General features: G+C 40.3%; 2 protein-coding genes across 2 annotated transcripts in view; both read left to right on the top strand.

Annotated features, from left to right (window-relative positions):
• Positions 1-1302: 1302 nt before the first annotated feature.
• The window catches only part of SCIN (scinderin), a 76701-nt gene continuing 54258 nt past the window's right edge, over positions 1303-23745 (top strand). The window contains exons 1-2 of the mRNA XM_050891280.1: positions 1303-1322; positions 1406-1479. Coding sequence (XP_050747237.1) covers positions 1303-1322; positions 1406-1479 — 94 coding nt within the window. The remainder of the gene's footprint in view (positions 1323-1405; positions 1480-23745) is intronic.
• Positions 4479-11247, top strand: LOC127013812 (uncharacterized). Its single transcript, XM_050892842.1, has 5 exons — positions 4479-4685; positions 8351-8435; positions 9203-9342; positions 10179-10271; positions 11203-11247. Exons 1-5 carry the CDS (start codon positions 4479-4481, stop codon positions 11245-11247), a joined length of 570 nt encoding a protein of 189 aa, XP_050748799.1.

Raw genomic sequence — 23745 nt, 5'->3', positions numbered from 1 at the left:
GCTGAAAGCCTGGAGAAATGTTAATTTGCTTAAAAATACAGAAAAATGTATTGTATCAGTGTACAGTGTACCCTCTCAAAGGGTTCTGAATGTCGCTCAAAACCAAACAAACAAAAAGCAAAGGTATTTTCCCAGATACTCTTTTGGCCCTGACTCTGAGCAATTGCAACAATATAAATGTTGAAGGAGCTGCGTGGAAGTGCTGCAAACTTAGACACATTTAAGGAAGAAAGCTTTTTTCTGTTCTTTTCTTTTGGAAATAGTATACTTATAAGATGAAAAACAAGGAGAAACCAATGTGAAAACTGTTCAGGTGGCTCTAGGTGATTTGTCACCACTGAATTTTTCTTCCTCCTTCATCTCCAGTTAAATCCACTATGTACACAGTCATATCACATAGCTGAAGAATAGTTCTTTATGATTTTATGATGAAACGTCAAAAAAGAAAAACAAACAGCTGAGCCCTGTTTACTCAGCTGAGAACTATAACTCAGTTCAAACTTGGCCTACTCTGCTGGAGTGCTGGCCAAAGTTTCAGCTGTGTAATGAACTTCTGCAAGCAGAGGGAACAGATTCTACAATGAAATAGCTGATTGAACCAATGTAATTTCCAACAGCACCTAATCACCATTTTTTAAGGTGAAAGGGTGCTATAACCTATTTATAATTTTATACGTGTGCTGCGTTCTTCTTTATACATCACTTGCACATAAGCAAATATAGAAAACAGTCTATGTGTATGTGGTTAAGTAATTGCTCCCAGTTATACAATCCCCGCCATTTTAAGAGTGATCATTTCAAGGCGTGTGTAGCAACTATTAAATTATTCTGTTGGCAGAGTGCTTGAAAACTGAAATACAAACTGGAAATTAATTCTGCTATCCTGACTCTTGTGTTGTCACTTATACTGCACAAGATGAATATTCAGGAAATACTGGTGTAAATACTGATGCTGCTTTGTATTCGCTTGTTATAGTAAATATGAACCTGCTCAAAGCACAGGGTAGCAAAGCATCAGATCTTACAGGTCGTAAAAGTATGTTTAGTAAAAGATAGTTCCATCCCTTAGGATAATCAGTGATACAACAGCTCTGTTTTGTTTTCACATTACTGTTTTCTTTTCCTCAGTTGTATTTTCCTTCTAATACCCTTGTTTTCTAACATGTAAGAGAATCACATTGAACTTGTGGCCTTGTTGCTAGGTTTCAAGCTGCATTTATGCAGTCTACTGAGACACTATTTTCATTGTTGAATTCTGAATCAAGTCCCAAGGCAACAGCGCCCTGTTTCTTAGCAACACAGATGGGTAGACTGTATATTCCGGCTCTTTTTTACAATGGAAGAATAAACAATTCCCTGAATAAGGGCGTGCTGCAAGTTCATCCCTTTTTGCTTAACTTCCCCTAGAAGAGAGGAAAGAGAAGCCTTCTGCGATGCAGCATATGAAGTTTGTCAGGAAGTCCCTGTTTTTGCGGAGTGGTGAGTGGTATCTCTGTCTTTTCTGTTCACTGCATCTCTTTGGGGTCCTTATTCATCACTGTGCATATGGATCTGTAGGTACTTTGGATCAGTGAGTTTCAGTTTCTAGGATACAAACTTATGCATGGAAAATCAATGGTAACAAAGGTGTAAGAGGTGGGATGTGTGGAAATACACAGACTTTTTACTTTGGTGAAATTAATGGAGAATCATAGAATTGCATCACTTTAGAAACTTCCTCTGGATGCAAACCCTTGATTTTAGGAAAAAAATGGGAGCTGGAGAAAATAGGTGGAGGATTGAGAGGTAAGGAGGAAATGGGTATTCACGCAACTAGTAAATTAGTGGTGTATGTTACCCAGCGTATGAAACGGAGAAGAGTTGCCCTTTCGACACAATCTCTGCAAAGGGTTGTGCAGCTTTGAGACTTCTTGGCAATATAGGCAAAATCTGAATTTTGCTGCCTCCAGACTGTGGGGCTGACATTGCCATGGAGAGGGAGGAGTGCTAGGAAGAGGGAGGGGGGCAGAGAAGGACACACAGGGCTGAACGTTTCTGCTCCTGACACCTGTGGAGGGACAAGTGCATACACAGTCTTTTCATGATGGCAGCAGCAGCAGCAATGCAAAGTCTAGGTTATTACAGTTTTGGCACAGACTAGAAATGCAGAAGCGCCTTTGCTATTCATTCTGCTGACCTTGGCATCTCCCTGTTTTACCTGTACCTAAAGCTGGCCTGGTGAGTCTGCCAGTATCTCTGTTCAGTTGCAAAACCAGAAAAGGCTGCTTTAAATGTATAAATTATCAGCTGTCAGTTTTTCTCCCCGATTTATTAAATGATCAGATAAACACAGCAGCTGGTCGTGGTGGGACAGCTGGCTTGCCTGTAGACTGCCCCCCCCCCCCCCCCCCCCCCCCCCCCCCCCCCCCCCCCCCCCCCCCCCCCCCCCCCTTGATGGGAAGCCTGGGCCACCTTAGAGGACAAAAGCAGAGTGCCCACCCAAGCCCACCCAAGCCTGCTCACCTCCTCCCTAGCAGGAACAGGGCCAGGCTGTGCTTCAGTGTTTGGACAGCCTGAGAATAATTTGTGGAGCAGGGACTGCGAGTTTTGGCCCCTTCCCGGAGGCTGTCCTGCAGCGGGGCCCTGCTGCAGCTGGGAGTGCTCCAGCCAGTGGCGTCCTGGACTGGAAGAAGCCTGGCTTGACAGCACAGTGCAGCTAAGCATGGCTTGGGAACCAAAATCATCCGAAAAAGAGAGCACAGAAATGTGACCTTCCAAAAACAGTTTGTGGGAACTTTATCTCCAGTAAGCTGCCTACCCAAGTCCTTGTTCAGAAACACAGTTTTGTCGGTAAGGACACAATTCCATTTGCCCTTATCCTTCAATGGGCCACCATCTTCTCTTGGGAAAAAAACATTCTGTCCTCAGAATGAATAAGCACAAAGAAGAGAAAGTTTTAACGTTATAGCTTTCCTTCAGTTTCCTAAGCATTGAATATTAAAGGAAGTAGGAAAAAATGGTTTGTATTGTGTTGGGGCCTGTTGCAATACTCTTACGATCTATGTCTTCCGGATTTTGCAGGCCATACAAGGAGCTCTTTAAGGCTGCTATCACAGATATAGTATAAGAAAGGTAACAGAGTCTAGGAGTGTCTTTAAGATCAGCGAAAGACAGAACAGAGATAATGTAGTATCTAGCTCGTGCACAGAGCTAAATACTTCACTGCCTATTAGGGTGTTAATGCTGCTCCTGTGGTCTTGCACCCTGCTCAGAGGCATCCTTGGGTATATGAAAGGGCCTCTCTCTCCCTCTGGGCAAAAAGATGAAGATCGAGTGGCACTGGCTGATGGCACATGGCGCTTACCTTGACGGGTCTGTGGGAGCGTGATATAGTCAATCTGCCAGGCCTCTCCATATTTGTGTTTCAGTCATCGTCCTCCATACCAAAGAGGCTTTAACCGCTTGGCTTGCTTAACTGCAGCGCATGTTTTACATTCATGGATAACCGGTGTGATAGTGTCCATGGTCAGATCCACCCCTTGATCATGAGCCCATCTATGGGCTCGAGCCCAGCCCATGGCAGGGCATAACGCCTGGGCACGTATTAGGATAGTAATGGGGCAGCTGTAATTCCTGGATGGGCCCAGGAATACGGAGAAACATGAAAATGCATCAGGAAGGATGGGGACTGGAGTTTCAATGTTTCCCTGATTTGAGGTTCGTTTTGACACTCCTACTTGTGCAAAGCAAGGCTAGTGTGCATCCAGCGCTGCCCGGCTAACACCAAATCCCCGCTGTGCTGCGCTGCATGTGCACAAGTTTAGTCTCCCCTCAAGGATGTACTGTTTAATGAGACAAGCATAAAAATGTGAAGGAGAGGATGTATTTGCGTTCCTACTTAGTGATGGGTCTTTCAAGCAAAATGAAAATCAGAGCTTCTGTTCCTACAGGCTGGTATGAACGTGTAGGTTTCTGAACATCCATGCTTTTGGCTTCAGATGGGCTTTCTCTAGGCTTAGGAGTTTGCTTCTTCAGATTACTTTGCAGAACTGAGAGAAAGAGGGAATCAAGAAGCAATAGTTCTTAATCTAAACAAGTACACATTTATCTTCAATGGATGTACTAGGTCATAGAGACAGGGCTAGCCAGACTGCAAGTAACAATCAATAATAAAAGTTCTGTTGTATATGTGTGTGTGTTGGGTGTTTTTCTTTTTCTTTTTGCCAGGGATTACAACATCTGAGAAGAAAAAATCCATCATCAGGCTCACCATGTTCACCCTCCACCAAGATGAGCGAAAATTTGTATTTGAAAGTCAAACAAAATTTTCTGCGAGCCTTGATTGACCTTTCTCCCGGCAACAAACTGTAGTGCAGCAACCCAAAGCCAATACAGATGTATGGCTAAAGCAGCCTCCTGTTTTTAGCTACCGGCTCTATAGATCATCCAACCCTCCTCAGAAGCCACGAGGAAAGGGAAAAGGGGAACTGAAGCCAAAAATGACCTCTGAGTCCATAGTCATGCAACAGCTTTCCAGGCTTAGGTCCAGGCTGCTCCTTCCTCTCTCAGAAAAGAAAAGGGACTTGCCTCAGCTTGTCACTTGCTTTCCACAGATCAGCTCTTATGAGGCCAAAATACTGTTTGTGAAGAATGGCAAATATAAGACTGGTGTGTATGAAGACCCCAAGCCGCATGATTATAGGCAGGTAAATTGTCTGGCTCCCACGCTTTTATAAAGCAAACATGCTGAAATACAGAGGATGCTTGGGGATCAGTAAATGAAGCCACTAGATGTCAGTCTCACTAGCCAAAGAAAAGAAAACCCAGCAGTTAGTACCGCAGTTGGGATTTAACTTTGATAGATAACTCTGGTGTACTCAGGAATTATTTGCCAAAAAGACTTCCATAAGGAAAGCCGATGAATCCAGGTTTGGAGCTCTGTGTTTTAATGTGCTTTGTAGCTGACAAGATGGTTTTCATTTTGACAGAGCAGACTGAAATATGGACATCAGGGCTAATCAGTTCATCTTTACCTTGCTCTCTGTGACGTATCCGCCTCTACTTTCTGCTTTCCCCAGATTAATAGGTAGCAGTTGAATTGCTTGACATGCTGGATGGAAGGATTTTATGGCGATTTTTCCATTTAGCAGCCCTAACTGAGACCAGAATCTCATTGTGCTAGCTGTTGTTCATACCGTATGGCAAGAAACTGTCCTTTTTTCACAACAGCTAAAAATCAAATTAGGTACAAAAAAGTTGCAAGGAAAATTAAAAACTCCAAGATACAACTTGGATCAGTGCATTCCCCCAAAATCAGTGCATTTACTGTTAAAACTGCTAAGGAAGATAAATCTTCAATCTAAATGGGGTTTGTTCAGATTTTTTTGATTTTTTTTTTTCTTTTGGGGACTCATTCTTTGGTTTGGTTTTTTTTTTTTTTTCCTTTGGTAATATCTTTTAAAATCAGATGCCATAAAAACAGAGCGAAGAAGAATCTTTTATTAAGATTCAGTGTTATATCCGTATTCAATTAACTTCTAATTATAAACCTTCCTATCTCCTCTGAGCCCTTCAAAGAATCTTGCCCAAAGAGCAATTCAGCAAACTTACTATTTCTAAAATAAGAAACAAAACTGAGACAGTAAACAAAACCCCTTCTGTTCTCCAAAGCAAATATTTATACCTGGACATGTAGTTTATTGAAGAACCACATAAATGGCAGATAGCCAATGTTACATTTCCATGGAAAACAATACTGTTTTCCTCCTGTCTTCATGAGAGTATAACTCATGTCTTCATTTATTTGCCAGGCTATTACAGCAGGAATTTAACTTCCCTGTTTTTGAGTTTACCTAAGGTAATTAAAAGCAAACTTCTAGTTAGCTATTATGGCCAAAGGAATTTGTCCAATAATATTCTATCTCAAGGAAAATTTGCTTTATTTCAAGATGATCAAGTTTCCACAATAGTAATTAAATGCTAATTTCTCTTAAGACCTGCTAAAGAAAACCTTTCTCTTTACGTAAGTGTGTCTTATTTTTTCTCAAGTCTTGACCAGTAACGTAAATTTTCAAAACCAATGGAAGGGAAAAAGAAGCATGTTTGTCCCGCAACTCTAATGTTGTGCTTTCTAAGGTCACCACCTCAGAGGGCCTGACTATAGCAAGATAATCTATATCATCCATATCTTAGGAAATGTTCTCAGGGTTTCAGAAAGTTCCCTGTTCCATATCAGGAGAAAACTAATGCTTTAATAATTTGACTGGCTCCAAAAGCTAATTCCAGAAAGTCCAATAACTACATGACCAAGGTATTTAGCTGTGAGTGTGAAATAAAATTTCAGGTCCTTGTTACAAATCAGGTGCTTTGTTTGGGGATTTCAGTGTCACCAGTCAGTGCTCTAATCTCAGGACTAATAGTTTTCCTTGGTGAAATTCTACCTAAGTGAAACAAGTAATTATAAATCAGCACGTCTGAAAAGAAAGAAGGAAAAAGCAAAAAAGGAAGCTGCAACCAAAATTTCCCGATTAAGTTCCTGACAACAACAGAACATTCTCAGAGTCTCTTCAAGACTTGGTTCAGAGGTAGAGGGGATCTCCACTCTGAGGTCTGGAGGCAAACAGTGCATATTGTCTAATTGCTTTGACATATCATTAACTTTTCAGCCAACAGAAACTTCAGGCTACTTAGTTCTAGCAGGCTGTAGACTGTACAGTGATGCAAATTCAGTAGAACTAAGGACTTGCCTCTACAGGGAATTTTACTCTTTTTTTTCCTCCACTAAAATGTCCCCTGGGGAGAACCCTTAATGATATATTGTCAGGAGTTTAAAAGGAAATGAGCAATCTCAGTGCAAGATCTCTAAATAAAAAATGTACCTAAGGCTAGCTGCACTGGTCCAAAATTCTTAAGTATAGACTTGATCTTACACACACAAAAAGAGGCAATTTCTGTGTTCACTTAGATGGGGAGTCCCTCTTTCACCATTCAGGCCAATGGGAAATGCTTCATTAAATGGAAATCAGAACTCAGTCAGAAAAAAATTAGAAAAAGAGGTGTATTGAGAGAAAGGCAAAAAGTAAGGTATGTAAATTACTAGTGTACAGTGTTTCCTTCTCCTTGTGGCATTCTCTCCTATACACTACTGATGTGCATCACACCCATCAATCCACTGTTAAACATTCATTACCATCAAGTTTTCAACATGTAACTTCACGCACCATTTATGTTCCCTCCCTGATTTCACAGGGTACTCATCCTGCTGCCTAACCCCACCATTTTGGTTTTATCTTGTTCAGTTAATCAAAGAAACATATCTTCCTATTCATGCAGATGATACTGATACCTCCAGAACATCATGGTTATTGATTTCTATCTTGCAACTCACAAGAAATCAACTGGTTTATGATACCCATTTCAACCTGTGAAGATCAGGGAAAATTGTCAGTCAAATCTGTGTCCCTAGCAATGTAGTCTAATATAAGTGATCTACACGAAGAATCAAATTGCTTTTCAACAATGGGCTGATGGAGCAAACTCACCTTTTTAAGACACCTTGTCTCAGAAAGATTTTAAGACCAATGTGCTGGTGTCATATCTTGTCCTGCACTTATCTGACTCTGCAAAATGTGGTTTGGTGAAGAGCAGCACTACCAGCAGCCAAACTCACAATTTCCTTTTGCAACTGGCAGAAAACATTACCAGTTATTTAAAATCCTATCCACTTTGAATGCAAAATCACTTTTGCTTCCAAACAATGAGAATACATATCTAAAAAATATGTCATTGATGTTAAATGACCCCCTTGTTTCAGCCTTCCTTTTAGCCCTCTCATAAGTTCTCATAAGTTCTCCAGCAACAGAAAGCTTTTAAGCTCATTGTAATGCAGATGACTGCAGGGTATGTTAATGATTAATTAAATTCACTGGAAAGGTTTGAAAAATAATGCAAATAACTCCAAAGCATGCAACATATTTATTCCAAGCAATTGCATCCCCTGTGCTTTTAGTATATCACAGCTCCTTTCTCTAGAAGAGAGTTCTACTTCTGTTATTTTTCCTCATCTGTATTGTAATAGGAGGCCACTGGACTCATTGGAGATCAGGACTGTGGTGATAGGAGTTGTGTAAATAAAGAACTTTAGGGTAATGGAAAACCATAACTCTTGTCAGCTCAACAGCTTGACTTGCTAACAACTTAATTAACAGTTAATTAAATCTCCTAAATCTTGCAATTTTTGAACAGAAATGTTACAGGTATATTTTTTATCTTACCTAAATACAACACGTAAAGTTTACTCTACAGTTAACTTCAATGTTCTAGGCATGATGGCTTATCTGATGTTATAATGGATTTTCCTTTTCAAGTGCAGTATGAAGCTAATTTACCAAATCTTGCGACAAGTTACTCCAGAGATCCTTTAAATCTGAAGTTAAAATCACAGCATTTAAACATAGGTAAGTCCTTGACAACCTGCACATTCATTGTGTTAAAGAAATTAGGAATCAGTACATGAACAGCAGGGAGCAGGAGTAAGAGCATAGAACCCCTCTGCTGCCATGTAGCTGGCTTAAGTGGCCTCAGATGAAGCTTAAAGACCAAACAGAAATGTTTTCCCCTAAGTTTCAATATCAGAGAAAGTCTGCTTCCTAGCTCTAAGTAACAGACTCAGATCACAGAAAATACGGCAGTTCACTCATGCAAAGACACTCTAGTTTTAAGGATACCTGATACAAGCAGGATTATTAGCTCAAAAATCTGCTTACCAATATAGATTTGCTAATAAGACTGCAATTTCAACCTTGTAACGGTGGTTTATTCCCAGACAACTGAATCAAGTCCAATGTCTGCTGTCCTTATTGTAGATAAAATAGTCCATATCTGCATTCCTACTGTGGTGGATAGTCCATAATGGGATGTCTGCCCTTTAGTGCAGTTCCTATATCTTCACCTCTTATAAGGATAGCTTATTTGAAAATAATTAACTACACATTAGTTAAAGTACACACACATACATACCATGTAGCCTAAAACACTACTTTCTTTGTACATTCACAGCAAGGCCATGGACAGAATATTTCTTTGCTTATAGTCTTTACCGTATATTTCTGGGTGCTCCTTTTTTGGAATCCTATCTGATTAACAACAAACATAGCTTTTCAAATCCTAGAGTCCAGACAGTTTGTCCTGTACCTTATAAATACTATTTGCTTAATATTTTCAGATCCTGGACTTGAACCACTGAAAGGAAAGCAAAAGTACTCTGACAGGAGATATCTTATATACAAACCTTGTGAAAGCAAATGGGATCCACAGCTGCTACTGCCAAGGAATCCCTGGCCACCTAAATCTGCTTCATTTACAGTTAGTCAGATTAAAAGACAACTTCCTGCTTTTCTCTGCATCAAAACTTTTAAAAATGATTATTATTGTTGTTGTTGTTGTTGTTGTTATTACTTCTGAATTACATCGATTTCAGAGTGTTTTGAATCATGCAGTAGCTGAACTTGAGGGGACAGCTGGCAAGTCCTAAGGGAAGTGTCACTGTACTGGGATCTAGGGACATGGACCACCAATTTCCTTTAGCTTTTCAAGAATATAATTCTATTTCCAGCTCTTGTTGACTTTGATGGAGTATGGAAGGATAGTCTATTGGGGAACACGTTCTTATTTCAGCCTTTAGTGGAAAACTATACAGCACTGCACATGGCAATTCATTCGTAGGAATTAAGATGTCCATGTTAGACTGTTCAAAGACACAGACTATTTCAGAATATGCAGGTACTGGGTGGATGCTTTGATGGTTTATATATGTACACCAAACACTTAAATGTAGAGATCTCCAAAAAGAGAATGTCTCTATTTTCATTATAAAACAGCTCCCATTAACATTACTGAAGATTAATAAATAGTGGGTTGAGGGGAAAATAAATTGTTTAGGGAACCGGTGTAGGTGATGACAGATTCCGAGTTGTGAACATAACCCTACTGAATAGTGGCAAGTCAATATACACATTTGTAACACACATGAATTGGCTGAACACAAATGTCTCTAGGCATTTCAACATGTTGTGCTCTGATTCAAGTTTGAAACACGTCTAAGAATGAGTTCTTTGATGAACCTGTCAAAGATCATTCTCATGACAGCCACTCCTGTTTCATTTTGTAGCTCTGAGGTACCTCTACTTCTCTGTTCTCAGAGGCACAAACGGCAGCATGGTGCTCACACTGCGTTCTTGGATCGTGTGAAGGAAAAGCTGTGCTGGCTGAAGCAGGGAGAGGCAGGCAGAGATGTGAGTGTTCATTCTGCTAGAGTAGGGACACTGGATCTAGTCTCATCCAGAGGGCAAACATGATTTTGCTCTCCTGTGCTCTTAGATGAGAAAGGATTGATGGGTGCTGGCAGAAGCCATAATTCCATTGGTTTGGAGGACACTGACATCCAATTAAACTGAATAGACCCAAGCCTTTCTTTGAGTCCGGAGCAAAAAATGCAGATAGCTTGGCTGGCCTTTCCCCATGCTGGCTTGCACTAGGGAAAGGTTACTACCAAGTGAGATCCTCGCAGCATCCAGGATGACCCTGGTTTACATGGGCTCAGTGTGTCCCTGCAGGCAATGCAGCATTGTCTCAGAGTCTGTGCTGCGGTGTTCATAATCTGAGTGAGATGAAGCAATGAAAATGTGCTGGTCACAACAGTGACCTTCACTGGAATAGTTTGTGCTTCTTGGAAAAGTACACTTGTCTGAGCAGAATCCTCTGTTGCTATAGCCAGGATGCTCTGTATTTCCGCTTGTTAAATCTCTTGAACGAGATTACTCTCGGGGAGTAACCCCCACTCAAAGCAGGGCCATGTTGGGCAGCTTTCTAAGGCAGGTGGAAAGTAGAGCTGCTTTTTAATGTGTTAGAAGACAATTTTTTAGCTTCCAACACACCTGTCCTTCAATGTTCCCAGGCTGCTGACACTTTACAGTGCCCTCCAACACAGTCCCCGTGCCTGGCTGCCAGAGTCCCAGGAGGAAGAGAAAAATATCCATGAAATACACCATTTTCTGCTTCCATCTTGTCTAGAACAAACTTCTCACAGGGGAAAATCTTGTTCTTCTCACTGATGAAACCAGTTTGCTGTAAAACTGCATTTTCTCCCATCATGTTTGATACTAGCCTGATGCGACCTTACAGGGTGATGACTGTATTTGAATGACAATGTCTTTCCTTTCACAGGAACCCCAGCCTAAACAGCATGGTGCTGAGGAGAAAGCAGTGTGATAAGGACTCCACACCATTATCCACACTAACGTACCAAGCTTCTGGTCCCAAGAAGTATGTTCACCTGCACATGCTATGGAAGACACTAGTGGTCCTGAGCTGTGTCTTGTGTATATCCTGTAAGGTCAGGTATGAGCTGTCTGAGAGCCCTTGCCCACTGTAACAAGGCAGGCCTAGGTCCTTCAAACAGTACAAAACCTGTCACAGAGAGCCCCCTTTATCAATGATGTTCAAATATTTTAGCAAAATATCTGTTTTTTACTGTAAATACCAGCATGGAACAGAAACACACTAAAGGCACTTTGTCTGGTTCATTAGTGAGTATTGGTTCTCTTTCCCTTAGGTCCTGATTTCTGAAATAACATGGAAGGCAGCATTATTATCTCTTTCTACTTAACAAATTCCTCTCTATAGATATCTCACTGTACTGCTAAAAATTACTTACTAACTCTTCCAATTCATTAATTCTTTTCTCTAACCAGTCCCTCAATTATCTGGAGGTAAAAGAAATGGCACGGCCCATCACACTCCTAAGAACTAGAGAGGCTGAGTGCCATCATGAACTTACTTTGGAAACTCCCTGTCGTCTTCACCCAAGAGCTGGTGATCAGCAGACTGTGCCAAAATGAACCCTCTGACACTTCCTCTTCCTTCGATAGGAACAGCTGCTTTGCTTTTGGCTCTAATTACTACAGGATTTACTGCTGAAAGCTCAACACGATCAGGTAGTTTCAATTCCTTTTATAAACAGCGTGTGGGGGTGTTGAGTGTAACAGGGGGAAGCACTTTTTAGTCATAGTCTGCATTGCTGAGGGCTTTGGAGGCATATCCAGAGCTAGATTTGGACTCAAATCTCTAGATTTAAATGTAAGTAAGCTGCACAGTAAATGCACCCCAGGTAGTGATTTAGCATAAGAAAATTGCATATTGGATTGTTTTGCCGTTTCCAAAAGACAGTGAGCTACACACCACTGTGGAAAGCTTGGGACACTAGTAAGAATCCCTTAAGCAATGATCTCATAGCTCTGTGTGCACTGTTGTGGAGTTTGGTGTTTCGCCAGGATTTCCCAGATGCAACCCTTAGTGAAAAGAAAAATTGTGTAAGATGTTTCTGAGGAAAAGGGGTATGAACTTGCCCTTAACCTCCGTGCATGACACCTCATCTTTAAAAATGTAGATGACAGAGGTATATCTTCGTTCTGACCCACAAGATGGGGATAGCCCCTTGTGCTTGCTTGCAGTGGGGAGTGAGACACACGGGCATGTTACAGACACTCATTTCCTGGCTTGAGCAACTTCACTCTTTCATTAGAGGAGCGAGAAAAAAATCACGGGGCTGCTCTGCAGTGAGGAGAGTGCAAGTTGCTAGAGCCTCTGGGGTACAAAGGCTATTAAGGAAATTAAGGTACCTGCGATAAATCTATGCATGGATAATGCTCTTTACTGCCAAATACACTATAAGAGATATCCTAAGAATCAAAACTGAGAGTTGTACACCTAAGAGTTCCTTGAAAATGCTGGCTTAGTTTGTTCACCTACTTTGATGTAATTATTACATATACTATATACATTTACCGTATGCAATATATATAAGTAAGAAAAAAACAACCGTTCCTTTTAAGAACACTATGAAGAAGTATAAAGTTTTCTTTTTCTCCAACACCACATCCTTGCTAGCAAGCTTAAAGAGTGTTATTGCTACTGACAGGACAGATACCTTGCTTCCAAATTCCCACAGAGGTGTGACACCCAGCTGTAGCTCTTGTGAAAGGCAGGCGTAGTGCCGCCAGCCAGCTGCGCAGCTAGCAGCCCCTGTTACCCTGCCAGGCTTACCAGTACAATGCAGTGGCTTGCTCTGAAGGAGCTGGCGATGCTGCTATACAACATGGAGATTTAGGTGCTCTCTGGAGAGCGGTTCTGCCTCAGCTGCAATGTCGGCTTCGTGCACTCCAGCATCCAGCAGAGCCCAGCAGGAGTGCAGCATCACCGGCCTTTTGCTGTGTCTCTACACACCATTGCCCATTGTAACGGTTCATAGGCGCACAGGGAAGAAGCGCTCACCTGAGCAGAGTGCTGTGGCAGCTCTTCATGCTAGCCCCAGCTTAGCATCTCCTTGTCCCTCTGTTGCACACCCAAGTTCTTTCAGAGCCCAAAGAGGGCCTGAGATTCCCCCTCGGAGGTATTTGCCATTCAGGCTGATCTCCACCTCCCCTGACATGCTTGACAAAGCTCTTAAACCTCAGAGAAAGCAGAGCATAGTTTTTATATCAAGGACTGGCTAAAGTGGTGTTCTCATGCCTCAGCAGTTGGAGGTACATGCAAAATCTCGCCATTCTTTTTACTTTTGCATTCTCATTGTGGGGGTGCAAATGCACTGTAAATCTTGCTGACAGCTATGATGTCAGCCATTTGGGCACACAGTCAACTGCGGTGTGGACACCTCTTAGCCCAGCGTACGAGAAATGAGTAGTATCCATTACTAAAAATGTTGCTGATCTAAAATCTGTTCCAGTCAGTCAGTATTTTTCCATTGACTTCGGTGTACTTTGGAACAGGCTTATGGAGGTGAATTCTTTTGTTTTAGGCAGCACTATTGGATTGTTCCTTTAGAATTGCTTTAGAAAAACCTCTACAGCTCATATAAACGCAGAGAGTGATTTTGAATACTTTCTGAAATACTAAAAGGAAGAAGCAGGCTTACAGGTTAACTGTAAATTCCATGATCTCATAAATGACCAGAAGAAGCAAGTGTTACACAAGAGTATGTTCAGATCTGCCACCCATGCGTACTGACTCTATAAAGACAAATCACTAGATTCTGTAAGTTATTAATACTAATGTTTTGCCTATGTATAGAACTTACTCTACATATCTTTATTATAAAACAAACAGAAAGATTTCAAGGTCTCTGTTCAGAACATCCTCCGCCACACCCCCCCCCATATACTTCAAATTCAATGTTATCTCTAAAGCTGTTGTACTTTGGGCTAGATTTAGCCATGTGTCCTGTGATTTCTTGAACTGAGATCCTACTCATGTCAATGATTACCATGCAGATTAAAATCAGTGTTTGAATTATACACAGGACTCCTAATTCTAATCAAAGTTCTGTCAACATTTCTATAACTTTGTTTATATTTTATTTGCCATGAATTTATGCCCAAGTTCAACTAAAGACACTTCTCCATATCCTCCCTCCATCACAAAACCATACATTTGAAAAATTAAGCACAAACACATGGAGTACTCAGGTGGTCAGCAAATTTTAGGTACTGTAAATGGTCCCAGGATCACACTGGTCATGCTCTAAGTATTAATATCCTTGTCACACTACGCCTTTGAAATACCAAATTTTATGCCTTTCTTGTGGAACAAAATCATAAAAAGACATGAAACAATCAACCTGACTATCAATAGACTATCAATCTAAAGTTTAAAGAATTATTAGTATTTTATTAAGATCTTTCTGAGATCTGATTTACAAAAACTGGTAAACATAGCAGATTTGTTTGCAATAAAAAAATCTCATATTAGCCACAATTAAAATTAACTTACTGGAAAAAATGTAAAGAATAATTTTCTGCCAGATACTTCTCTGCTCCATTAAACATTGCTTTGAGCATTGCATTATACCTTATCATGTTACAGTGATAGCAGTAGGGTAATTTTATTACCTTAATAACACAATTACAGTTAGCTAACACTATACAGACATGTGCTGTTTAGTTCGTATAAGGAAGAAAAATATTAATTTGTTTTAAATAAGGGACTGTTTTTGAAAAGGCACTAACTCAATCCAAAAAGACAGATAGGAGAGCTGTGCAATACTAAATCAAGGAGTGAAGCCTAAATGAAAAATGTTCTGGGATGCCTCTTTTCATTTAGATAAGACTAATACCCTCTTTTACTTTGCCACCAACCGCTGTAACAGCTCGGGAAGTGCTGGGAATGTTCTGGCTGAATTTTGCGTGCACCATGGCAAAGGGCAACAGGCAGAGAGGAGACTGGAGAGAAGGAGGGCAGGGAGCCGTGGGGAGAGGGCCTCGGAGGAGGCAGCGGGATGCGTGCAGCTGGAAAGGCTGCTGTCGCTGCAGGACGCCTACACATGGTTCTTTTAACAAAGAGCCAGTTTACTTTTAGTACCATGGGATTTCCTCAAGTTACAAACCAACAAGCAGCGCATGAAACGCACAAGGTCTATGCTGTAACTGTTTAAAACATGAAGCTTTATAAACATTGAAGTGCTACTTTTTCCTCCACAGAGGCCTTTTCTTAGTTGGAAAAATAAAACAAGGAAGTGCCTGTCATGTAGGTTGTACTAAAATTATACTCGGCACAATAAACTTATCTGTAATAGCATGTTCCTCAGCTGATTCTTTACCGATCATCTTTTACTTTGTAAAGAGAAACAGTTTATTTTCACTTGCTTCCTACACAGTTGAAGAAGACAGTAACCAAGTAGCGGTGATATTCCTTGAATGTTCATCTCAAGAGATGGATAGGAAAACAGCAATCACCTGGCAGCCAGTGGAAAGTCAAAACGGAGCCATAAACAGATGCATTCCCGTACATGTTTTCCTGAGAGGATAATTGTTCTTGTTGATGATTATGTATCTTTGAAAGTAAATAACAAACAGTGTTACTGGTGAAAATAACTAGAAACAGAGAAAGCCCAAGGACACCAAAGGGATTTTCCTTTTCCCAACAGAGGAAATTTTTTGGCCTTGTGGAAAAGGCAAGGAAGGAAAGCGAATATAATGGCCTGGTGTATTTTAAAATAATGTATCAATATGCACCCTTCCCTCTGATCATGTCTCTAAAAGCTGGCTGGCATGCCCTATGAGAAACATGAGCCCAAGCACACAGGGGCTGCGTAATCACATAATGTTGGTTACCTTGCATTGAGTAAGGAAAAAGTTTCTCTTGAATCCAGGAAGAGTTGGACAAAGCCTTAAGTGACTCCAGATCTGGAATTCCAAGCACACAGTCCATGCACATAGTGCTCTCTTGCTGTGTCACTGTGTCATTGAAGAAAAAAGAGCATGAAATTTATCAAATTTATTTATTGACTTTATTGATCTTGGGGGTTGTTTGGTTTGTTTTGTTTGGGGTTTGGGATTTTTTGGGGTTTTTTTTTTGGTTGGTTGGTTGGTTGTTTTTTTTCCTGGCACTACACAGTTTATCACAGTTTCACAACTTGTAGGTCCCATAAGAGCGGGCATCCCTCAGTCTTTTGTGGTGCTGTTCAGGATTTTATTTTTAAAAGTAGAAATTTGAGAAATGTACTCCCAGAAGTCATATATATAAAGCAAGGAAGGGGGAATGTTTGGGATACAGATAACGTTTATGTTTGGCTTCTAGACAGATCTAGTCAAGAAGGCTCAGGAGCAGAGCTTGGAAACATGGGACAGGAGAGTGCCAGAGATCTCAGAGCATTGCACCAGGATGGTGGGATGGGATTTACCTTAGCAGGATAAACTGGAGACCCAGGGGAAAGAGGTACCTAAACTACTGATTTGGGGGAGAAGCTAAAGGGTGCTTTGCAGCTGTTCAATTGTTTTATCCTGGAAGGAGTGAATGCTGTAGTTCTGTTTGGGAGCAGAAGTATATACATTATTATTGACACGAAGGAAATGAGGGGATGATAAATATTGGAGACATTAGCTCTTTTTTTTACAGTCAGAGGATTCATTTATTCTGGGAACTATGCCTAATGCTAGCTAGGATTGAGGATGTGTAAATAATCTGGGCACTTCACTGTCTCACATCAGTTATGCATTTTACCTCACACTTTATTTTATCTGGTATCTGCCCTTTGTCAGTGGACAATCAAATTGGAAGAGGAGTCAGGAGAACAGGATCTGCAAAAATAATACACTTGTGTCCCTAAGGACATGCCTTCTCTAGAATAGGCTCCTTGAAACAAGACATTAAGAAAATGTATTGATTCCCATAAGATTAATTTTTGCTTGGAGTCCAGGGCTGAGGGAGTTGCATGATTTGCTGATCTGATTTGAGTTGATATGAAATGTGTGTTCTTCAGACTTTCTCATGAAAAAAACTTGTTCCTGATGAGTGGCAAAAAAAACTAACAAAATATTGCTCCAGGTGTTTCCTTGTCACTTAGATTTATGAAATCAACTTTGAAATAAATGTTATGTTGACAGTACAACTTTTAATGTCAAGGCAACTCCATGCTTTCTATGCATAGTGCTAATCAGAAAACAGAGATTGGGTCCTTTTCCAGTAAGTATGCCTCAGACTCTTGAAACAGGAATCAGTCCCAAGCTTTGATTTAAAATAGCTCTTTCTGTAGACCTCTTGAGCAACATCAAGGCCCCATCTTGAACATGTGCTACCAAAAGATAACTATTTTAGAAGCTGCCTCCAGCAGATTTGCAGATCTCAGCAGCTTTTTAGCAAATTAGTATACTTTCAATATTTCAGAGAAAAGGAAGGAGTTAATTTTATAGATCTGGTGACCCTGATGTAGAAACAAATTTATGGATGCCTTTGTTCTCCTTCAGATAGCTTTGCTTTTAGATCTGCTAAACTCAATGGGCAGATCCCCAATAAATGTCAGTGATCTTAGAAACTACTCACTTAATTTGGGAAGGCTGATCAACGAAATTTTCCTGCCCTCTTCAGACTGAAGCAATGCTGAGAGTATTAATTTTAAAATGCTGTGACAGGACTCTTGTTAGTGATCTTAGTGTTTTGTGCTGGTATAATTAAACTTGGCTAATACATAAAAGCTGGCACACAGTAACAAAATTCATAATTCTCAAATATGTTATTCTCGGAGAGTTTGAAACCACCTTAGCCTTTCATTAGTTGAAGTATAACAATACACTTGTGCTTTAAGAAAACAAGTGGGAGGCATAAATACTCTCCTATATGAGCTTGGTAAGAACTGGATGTTTTGAACAATCTAGAAAATGTTTATTTTCCCAGGCTGGTGTACCAAATTCAAGAAACCTTCAAACAGACTTTTTTCAGAAAGTCAGAAAACAGAAAATCTTCCCCTTCTTTCCCACATTTCCCTCCCCTTCTTTCTGTTTGAGATATTTGAGTGATTTAAGTAAGTGTCCAGGGTCAGTGAATTAAAAACTGAAAAAATTGTTAGAAAGTGTTTCAGATTTTATGTGAAGGTCAATGAATGTTTTGAAAAAAATAGTTTCAATACATGGTTTCCAAATCCAGAATAAGTTCATATGTGAGATTTGATGAAAAATGTAATTTTAAGTACTCAGCTCAATACTTCCAGATATCTATTAATGAGGAGCGACTCTGTGTTTAAAAAGCAGCCATACCACTACAGAGATCTGTGTTATTCTGAAAATATAAAGAAGCTTAAATCCTATTTTTATTCATAGTTAAATTAATCGTACAACTGTTTTGCCTGGAATAGAGAATCTGGCCTACTCCATGGATATCTACCACTGAAATCAGCTACAATGAACGAGTTTATTCCTTCTCTGAGAATTCAGAGGCACTACTTGCTAAACAGAGGTAGGAGATGCATATGCTTTGAGTACTCTGCTTTTCACACACGCTGCCTTGAAACGCATAAAGGCATTGACATATTATCTTCATTCAAGAGAAAAAGCTATCTCAGAATAACTTTATTTCAAAATACACCTGCAGTTAGAATCTTGGCAAAAATATCCTTTCCTTACATCTTAGTTTAATGTCTCACAAACATTGTTCCTTTTTATATTAAATTTAGTAACCCACTCAGATGAATTAGTATCAAGGAATTAATGAAGGAAACATTTACCATTTGAAGAATGCAATGAAATAAATGAAACTGAAATCCTACCTCAGTTTAGAAAACTACCAGCAGTTTTGCTTTTTACCACTTTTCTACAGATTTGATTGTTCCCCCTTTCCCCTTTGTGAGTAGATGTCTAGAAGACCCACTGGTTTATGCATATGGAGGCCGTTTTCCCTGGGTGCTCTCTACTCCCCTGGTTGCCATATCCAATACTTCACTCCCTCCTTCCACAGATTTAAGGACATCTTGTTGGAGACTTGATATATGAGCTTAATGGATGATGCATATTTAATTAATGGGTCCAGAAGATGATTGTGATTTCTTCAAATTGTTGCTGATTTCTTGTGTTTGGGTAAACCTCTTTTCCTTGTTTTTACTTAGATGCTTTTAACTTTAATTATTACACTGATGGTAAATGGGAATGTGGCAGTTTTCTTGTCTCTCTTTTCCAAGTATTCAAAAATAGCTTAAACCATCATCAAAACCTGTATGCTGCAACATACAAATAAGAAACTTCAGTTATCACTTCTTGACACTCAAAAGATCATTCTGAAATTATAGTCAGACCAAAATTACAGTATTTTCAAATTCAAAATGGATAACCACCACTCTTTGACACTTAGAGAATGTCAGTCTATGCAGACAAATTCTGTAACTACCTCATACATAGCCCTTTTAGGCTACATATTTGAACTTTACACAAGAAAGAAAGAGAGAAATCAGGGTTTAATTCCCTACTGCCTTCCATCCTCTGTAATGTAAAGCGATGTCACTTCATCTTTTGTAATGGAAAAAAAGTCACCTATCTGACACATTGCCACTTCCACTTATGCAAAACAAATGGATGAGCTGGAGCAATCAGCTGGTACTGACTTGTGCCTTATGACAGGGTATAACATTTAGTGCACCATGTGAATGACATGAATGGAATCAACCATTTTTCATGGGCCATCTTGTTTCACAAAGCAGTGTGCAGTTGAATCCCAGCAATACTGTGGAAACTCATAAAAGAGAGTGAAAGAGGTTTTGTAACAATAATCAAAGTTATCAACTGATATAAAGTAGCCTTGTTTTAATTAAACTTTCTGAGTATTTTCCTAGATTCTTCAACTGAAGCCCACATTCAAATTGCTTCCTCTGCATGTCCTACTTAGGCAGCACCATTGCTGAAGAATGAATTTGGAGAGTCAGAGCTCCTCAGCTGCTGGGCATGCGATGTCCTTACCTGCACAGCTGAGAGCGGCGGGTGCCACTGAAGAATCCCTCATTGCCTGTACAGGGAGCACAGACACTGCCGTAGTGAGTGAGAGTGTGCTCACGCAATCAGAGCAGGGCGTAGGTAGGAGCCAGCCAGTTGCCAAGCGGAGCACATAGTGTAGCTGTGATCCAACCCTCTCTGTGCCTTAGATACCTGCCTCAAAGCTACACACTAAGGCCCTTTATTTGCTCTGGACTTGGAGGATTAAAACCAGACTCCTCTCTTGAAGGTAAAGGAGGACTTATTACTTTTATGTCAGGGGACTGGTTGAGATTCTGCGTACCTCTCATCTGGTAGCTTCGTGACCCAAACTTTGCCAGTAAGGAGGAAAGCTAGGTTTCAGTCTTTCTTCAGCATGTTCTGGCTTTGCTAAAGCCTCTCCTGTTGAAGCTGGGCTACCGAGCAGGATGGTTTGAGGGATGATGAGAGAATGGAGAGAATTCGCAAGTGGTAACATAATTCTATAGCCTGGTTTTGATAACTTGGCTTTTAAAGCTGTATGATCTAATTCTCCTTCTGCTCATACAGTATCAGTGATTTTTTTTTTTTTTTTAGAAGTATATTGGAAATAAGAATTTAGCTCAGATCTATGAACTGACTGAATGTATTTGGAGTAAATCTGAAATAACTATGGATTCGTAATTCAGCAACAGAACAGATGAGAACAGGGGTTGACTTCTGCGACTGTTTGGACAAGAGTGTGCTTTTGACACACATACTCTGTGTACAGCAAACTTTGTAATGTGAAACTGGAGGAAAAACTAAACATCTGTAATGCCATTGTTGAGGTAGGGTCATAGAGTTCAGGAGGGTCCTTGGCATATGTGGTGAAGAAGAAATAAACTTTGTAGAAGGAAACACTCATGGCATTTGAAAATATTCTCTCCTCACATTCCCTTTTCATTCCTTCCATTGTTAGTTCCTGGAACTGTAATTCAATACTGGGCATCAGCCTTGTAGAAGGACTTAAACCTTAGACTTAAACAATCCATACTGAAAGTTATTCCTACTGGGAAAGATTCTGGGGCTCAGCTGCTGGAAGCCCTTTGGGGTTCCTTGTGTATATCACCTGGAAACACCACCTTGTTTTGTTGCAATCCTTATCTCTGATTGGGACAAAAATCAGAACTCAGTACCTTGCATTCTGGTTTTTCATACGTGTATACACACCCACACCCTGCATATATGCAGTATATGACAACAATACTTTAAGGGAAAAGATCCCTTAATATAACAAAAGACTTTGGAAATAAATTAGCAAAATTAAATGGCAAAGTTTTTCACAAGTCCTCGAATTCTCTGAGTCATATCAAAGCTTGAAACTCAATACATTTGAATCTCTGCTGTTTTAAGGACTAGATGAGGAGCAGGAACACCTTCTGACACTCCTGTGGGACCTATCAGGACCTGGAAAAAAAGCAGGCATTTAAAGATGGCCATACCTCAAACAGTGCAGTCAAGCAGGTAGAAATCTACATCTTTACTCCATGACTGTGTTCCTGGTCTGCAACAGCAGCCGATTGCTATATCCAGCCCCCTCCGAGGAAAGGGCGTGAGGCAAAATTATTTCCCTTTGTTACTCCAAAGCTAAAACAGCACTAGGCCTTTGCCATCTTTCTGAGAAAGCCATAGTTTTTCAGCAAAATGTAATCTTTAGGAAATTAGAACAGAATTCTTTGAAATGTTAAAGTAGTCTGAAATTCCATTACAGTGCAATTTCTAATAAGTGTAGTAATTACAGTTTGACCCAGGACTTCTGAGTCACAAAACCAATGTTGTTTTGTAGTCCTCTCCAATTACTACATCAAACAACATGCAAAAGCACATAAAGAGTAATTTTAAATATTCTTTCTGAATGTACAAATCCTAGGATACTTCTCCTTTTCTTCTCCAAAATTTGCCTTTTGAATAACTGCATGTTAGAAAGCTTTTGATTATTTAAAATGTTATGAAAATCTGTGTAATGTTAACAATGCCAGTGTTTATTTTTCCTACAAAAAATAGATGGAAATGGATCAAGACAAAAGACAGTACAACTTTCATAAGGAGTGAGACTGCAAAAGCAAGATTTGCAAACAGACAAAAATTCATGTTGAAGAGTACAAACAAATATCCTGGCATTTACGATACAAACTTCAACCCAAGGTTTTCTTTGCTAGCAGCCAGTAAGTGATTACATAGTACGTGATCCTAGTAAGTCAAACTTGGGCATGAGAAAACTCTGCCGTCAGTACTAACATCCTTTGTGTCTGAGTAGTGCCACAGACTCCGAGACAAAACAATTAAACTGTTCTTGTGTCTTTAACCTTTGTCCATTGGTGTGTGATACTGGGCACGGTAAATGCTGAACAAATAGCATTAGCGTGCATCTCATGACAGCAAGGGGGATTACAGCTGAGAGCAGTATTCGGTCTGTCGATTGAAAATGTAAAGCTAGAATAAGGAGATGTAAATTTGACCAAGTGGCCTGTGCAATCTGGGCACAAACAATGTTAGCTTGGCAAGACAGGCAGAACAGGTAGGAGACGTGAGGCTGCATAACACCGGGCTGGTTTGAGCTCATGTATGGGCAAAACCCAGCATACTTCCAAAGTCAGTGCAACTTGCCAACTTCGGAAGAAATAGTAAATCCATACAACTATAGAGTATGTGATAAGTTCTGCTCACACTGACTAAAGCTAACTAATGCACAAGAATGCAAAACGGCATGCAATGAGAAGAAGAAAAACTGCTTGGTGTAATTAAGTGAGTAAAAGTGAAAAGAAGAACAACTGGCACAGATGGAAGGGTAAATCTGAGAAACCGCTTATGAATATTTCGAAACATCTGATACCATACTCAAACTGGAACTGCTGGAATTTTTTGGCTGTTCTTCCTAAAGTTTTTTTTTCTTCTTCACATGGCGAACGGTCTGGAGAAAAGTATTTCATTTGGGAGGCATGGTGCTTTATCAAGCAGGCTCAGCCTCACCAAGTCCTCAGCCCTGGCAGAATGAGGAATAACATGCTTGGCCATGAACTGGTGAAGGTGAGCTGTAACATGTTCAGCTGGACCTTGGACAAAGCAGAGCACCTGGAGGTTCCTTTTTTAAACAGTGGGGATAGAGCTTTGGGTGCCTGTACACCTCTGTCTGGCAAGCTGATGACAGAGTGCTCACCAAAATGGGAGGTGGTAGTAGGTACATATTGTGTAACGGCATCTTTTCCCTCAATAGCTAAACTGTACACCAGACAGTATAAAAAGAAGGTAGGGAAGATAGTTAAAAGGATTTCTTAGATGTGGTGCTTGTTTAAACTTCTTGCCAGAGAAGATGCTCTCCAGCTGCTCTGTTGCATTTAGCTGTGCCTCTCCCTCCTTATTGAGGCAGCCCCAATCCACCCACAGGTGGATACTTGCATTTTGCTTGTATTAACTTGCTAAAACAAACCAGTGGGGAAATTATGAGCCTCAAAATTAATCCAGG

This window comes from Gymnogyps californianus, chromosome 2, assembly GCF_018139145.2.
Source record: "Gymnogyps californianus isolate 813 chromosome 2, ASM1813914v2, whole genome shotgun sequence".
In the NCBI taxonomy this organism is placed as follows: domain Eukaryota; kingdom Metazoa; phylum Chordata; class Aves; order Accipitriformes; family Cathartidae; genus Gymnogyps; species Gymnogyps californianus.
This window is presented reverse-complemented; position numbering and strand designations above follow the sequence as displayed.

Excerpts from the sequence above, each read along its gene's own strand:
- LOC127013812 (XM_050892842.1), top strand. The coding sequence starts at position 4,479 with ATGACCTCTGAGTCCATAGTCATGCAACAGCTTTCCAGGCTTAGGTCC. Across the intron at positions 9,343-10,178 it reads CTAAATCTGCTTCATTTACA|AGGCACAAACGGCAGCATGG; the intron begins GTTAGTCAGATT and ends CTCTGTTCTCAG. Across the intron at positions 10,272-11,202 it reads AGGGAGAGGCAGGCAGAGAT|GAACCCCAGCCTAAACAGCA; the intron begins GTGAGTGTTCAT and ends TTCCTTTCACAG.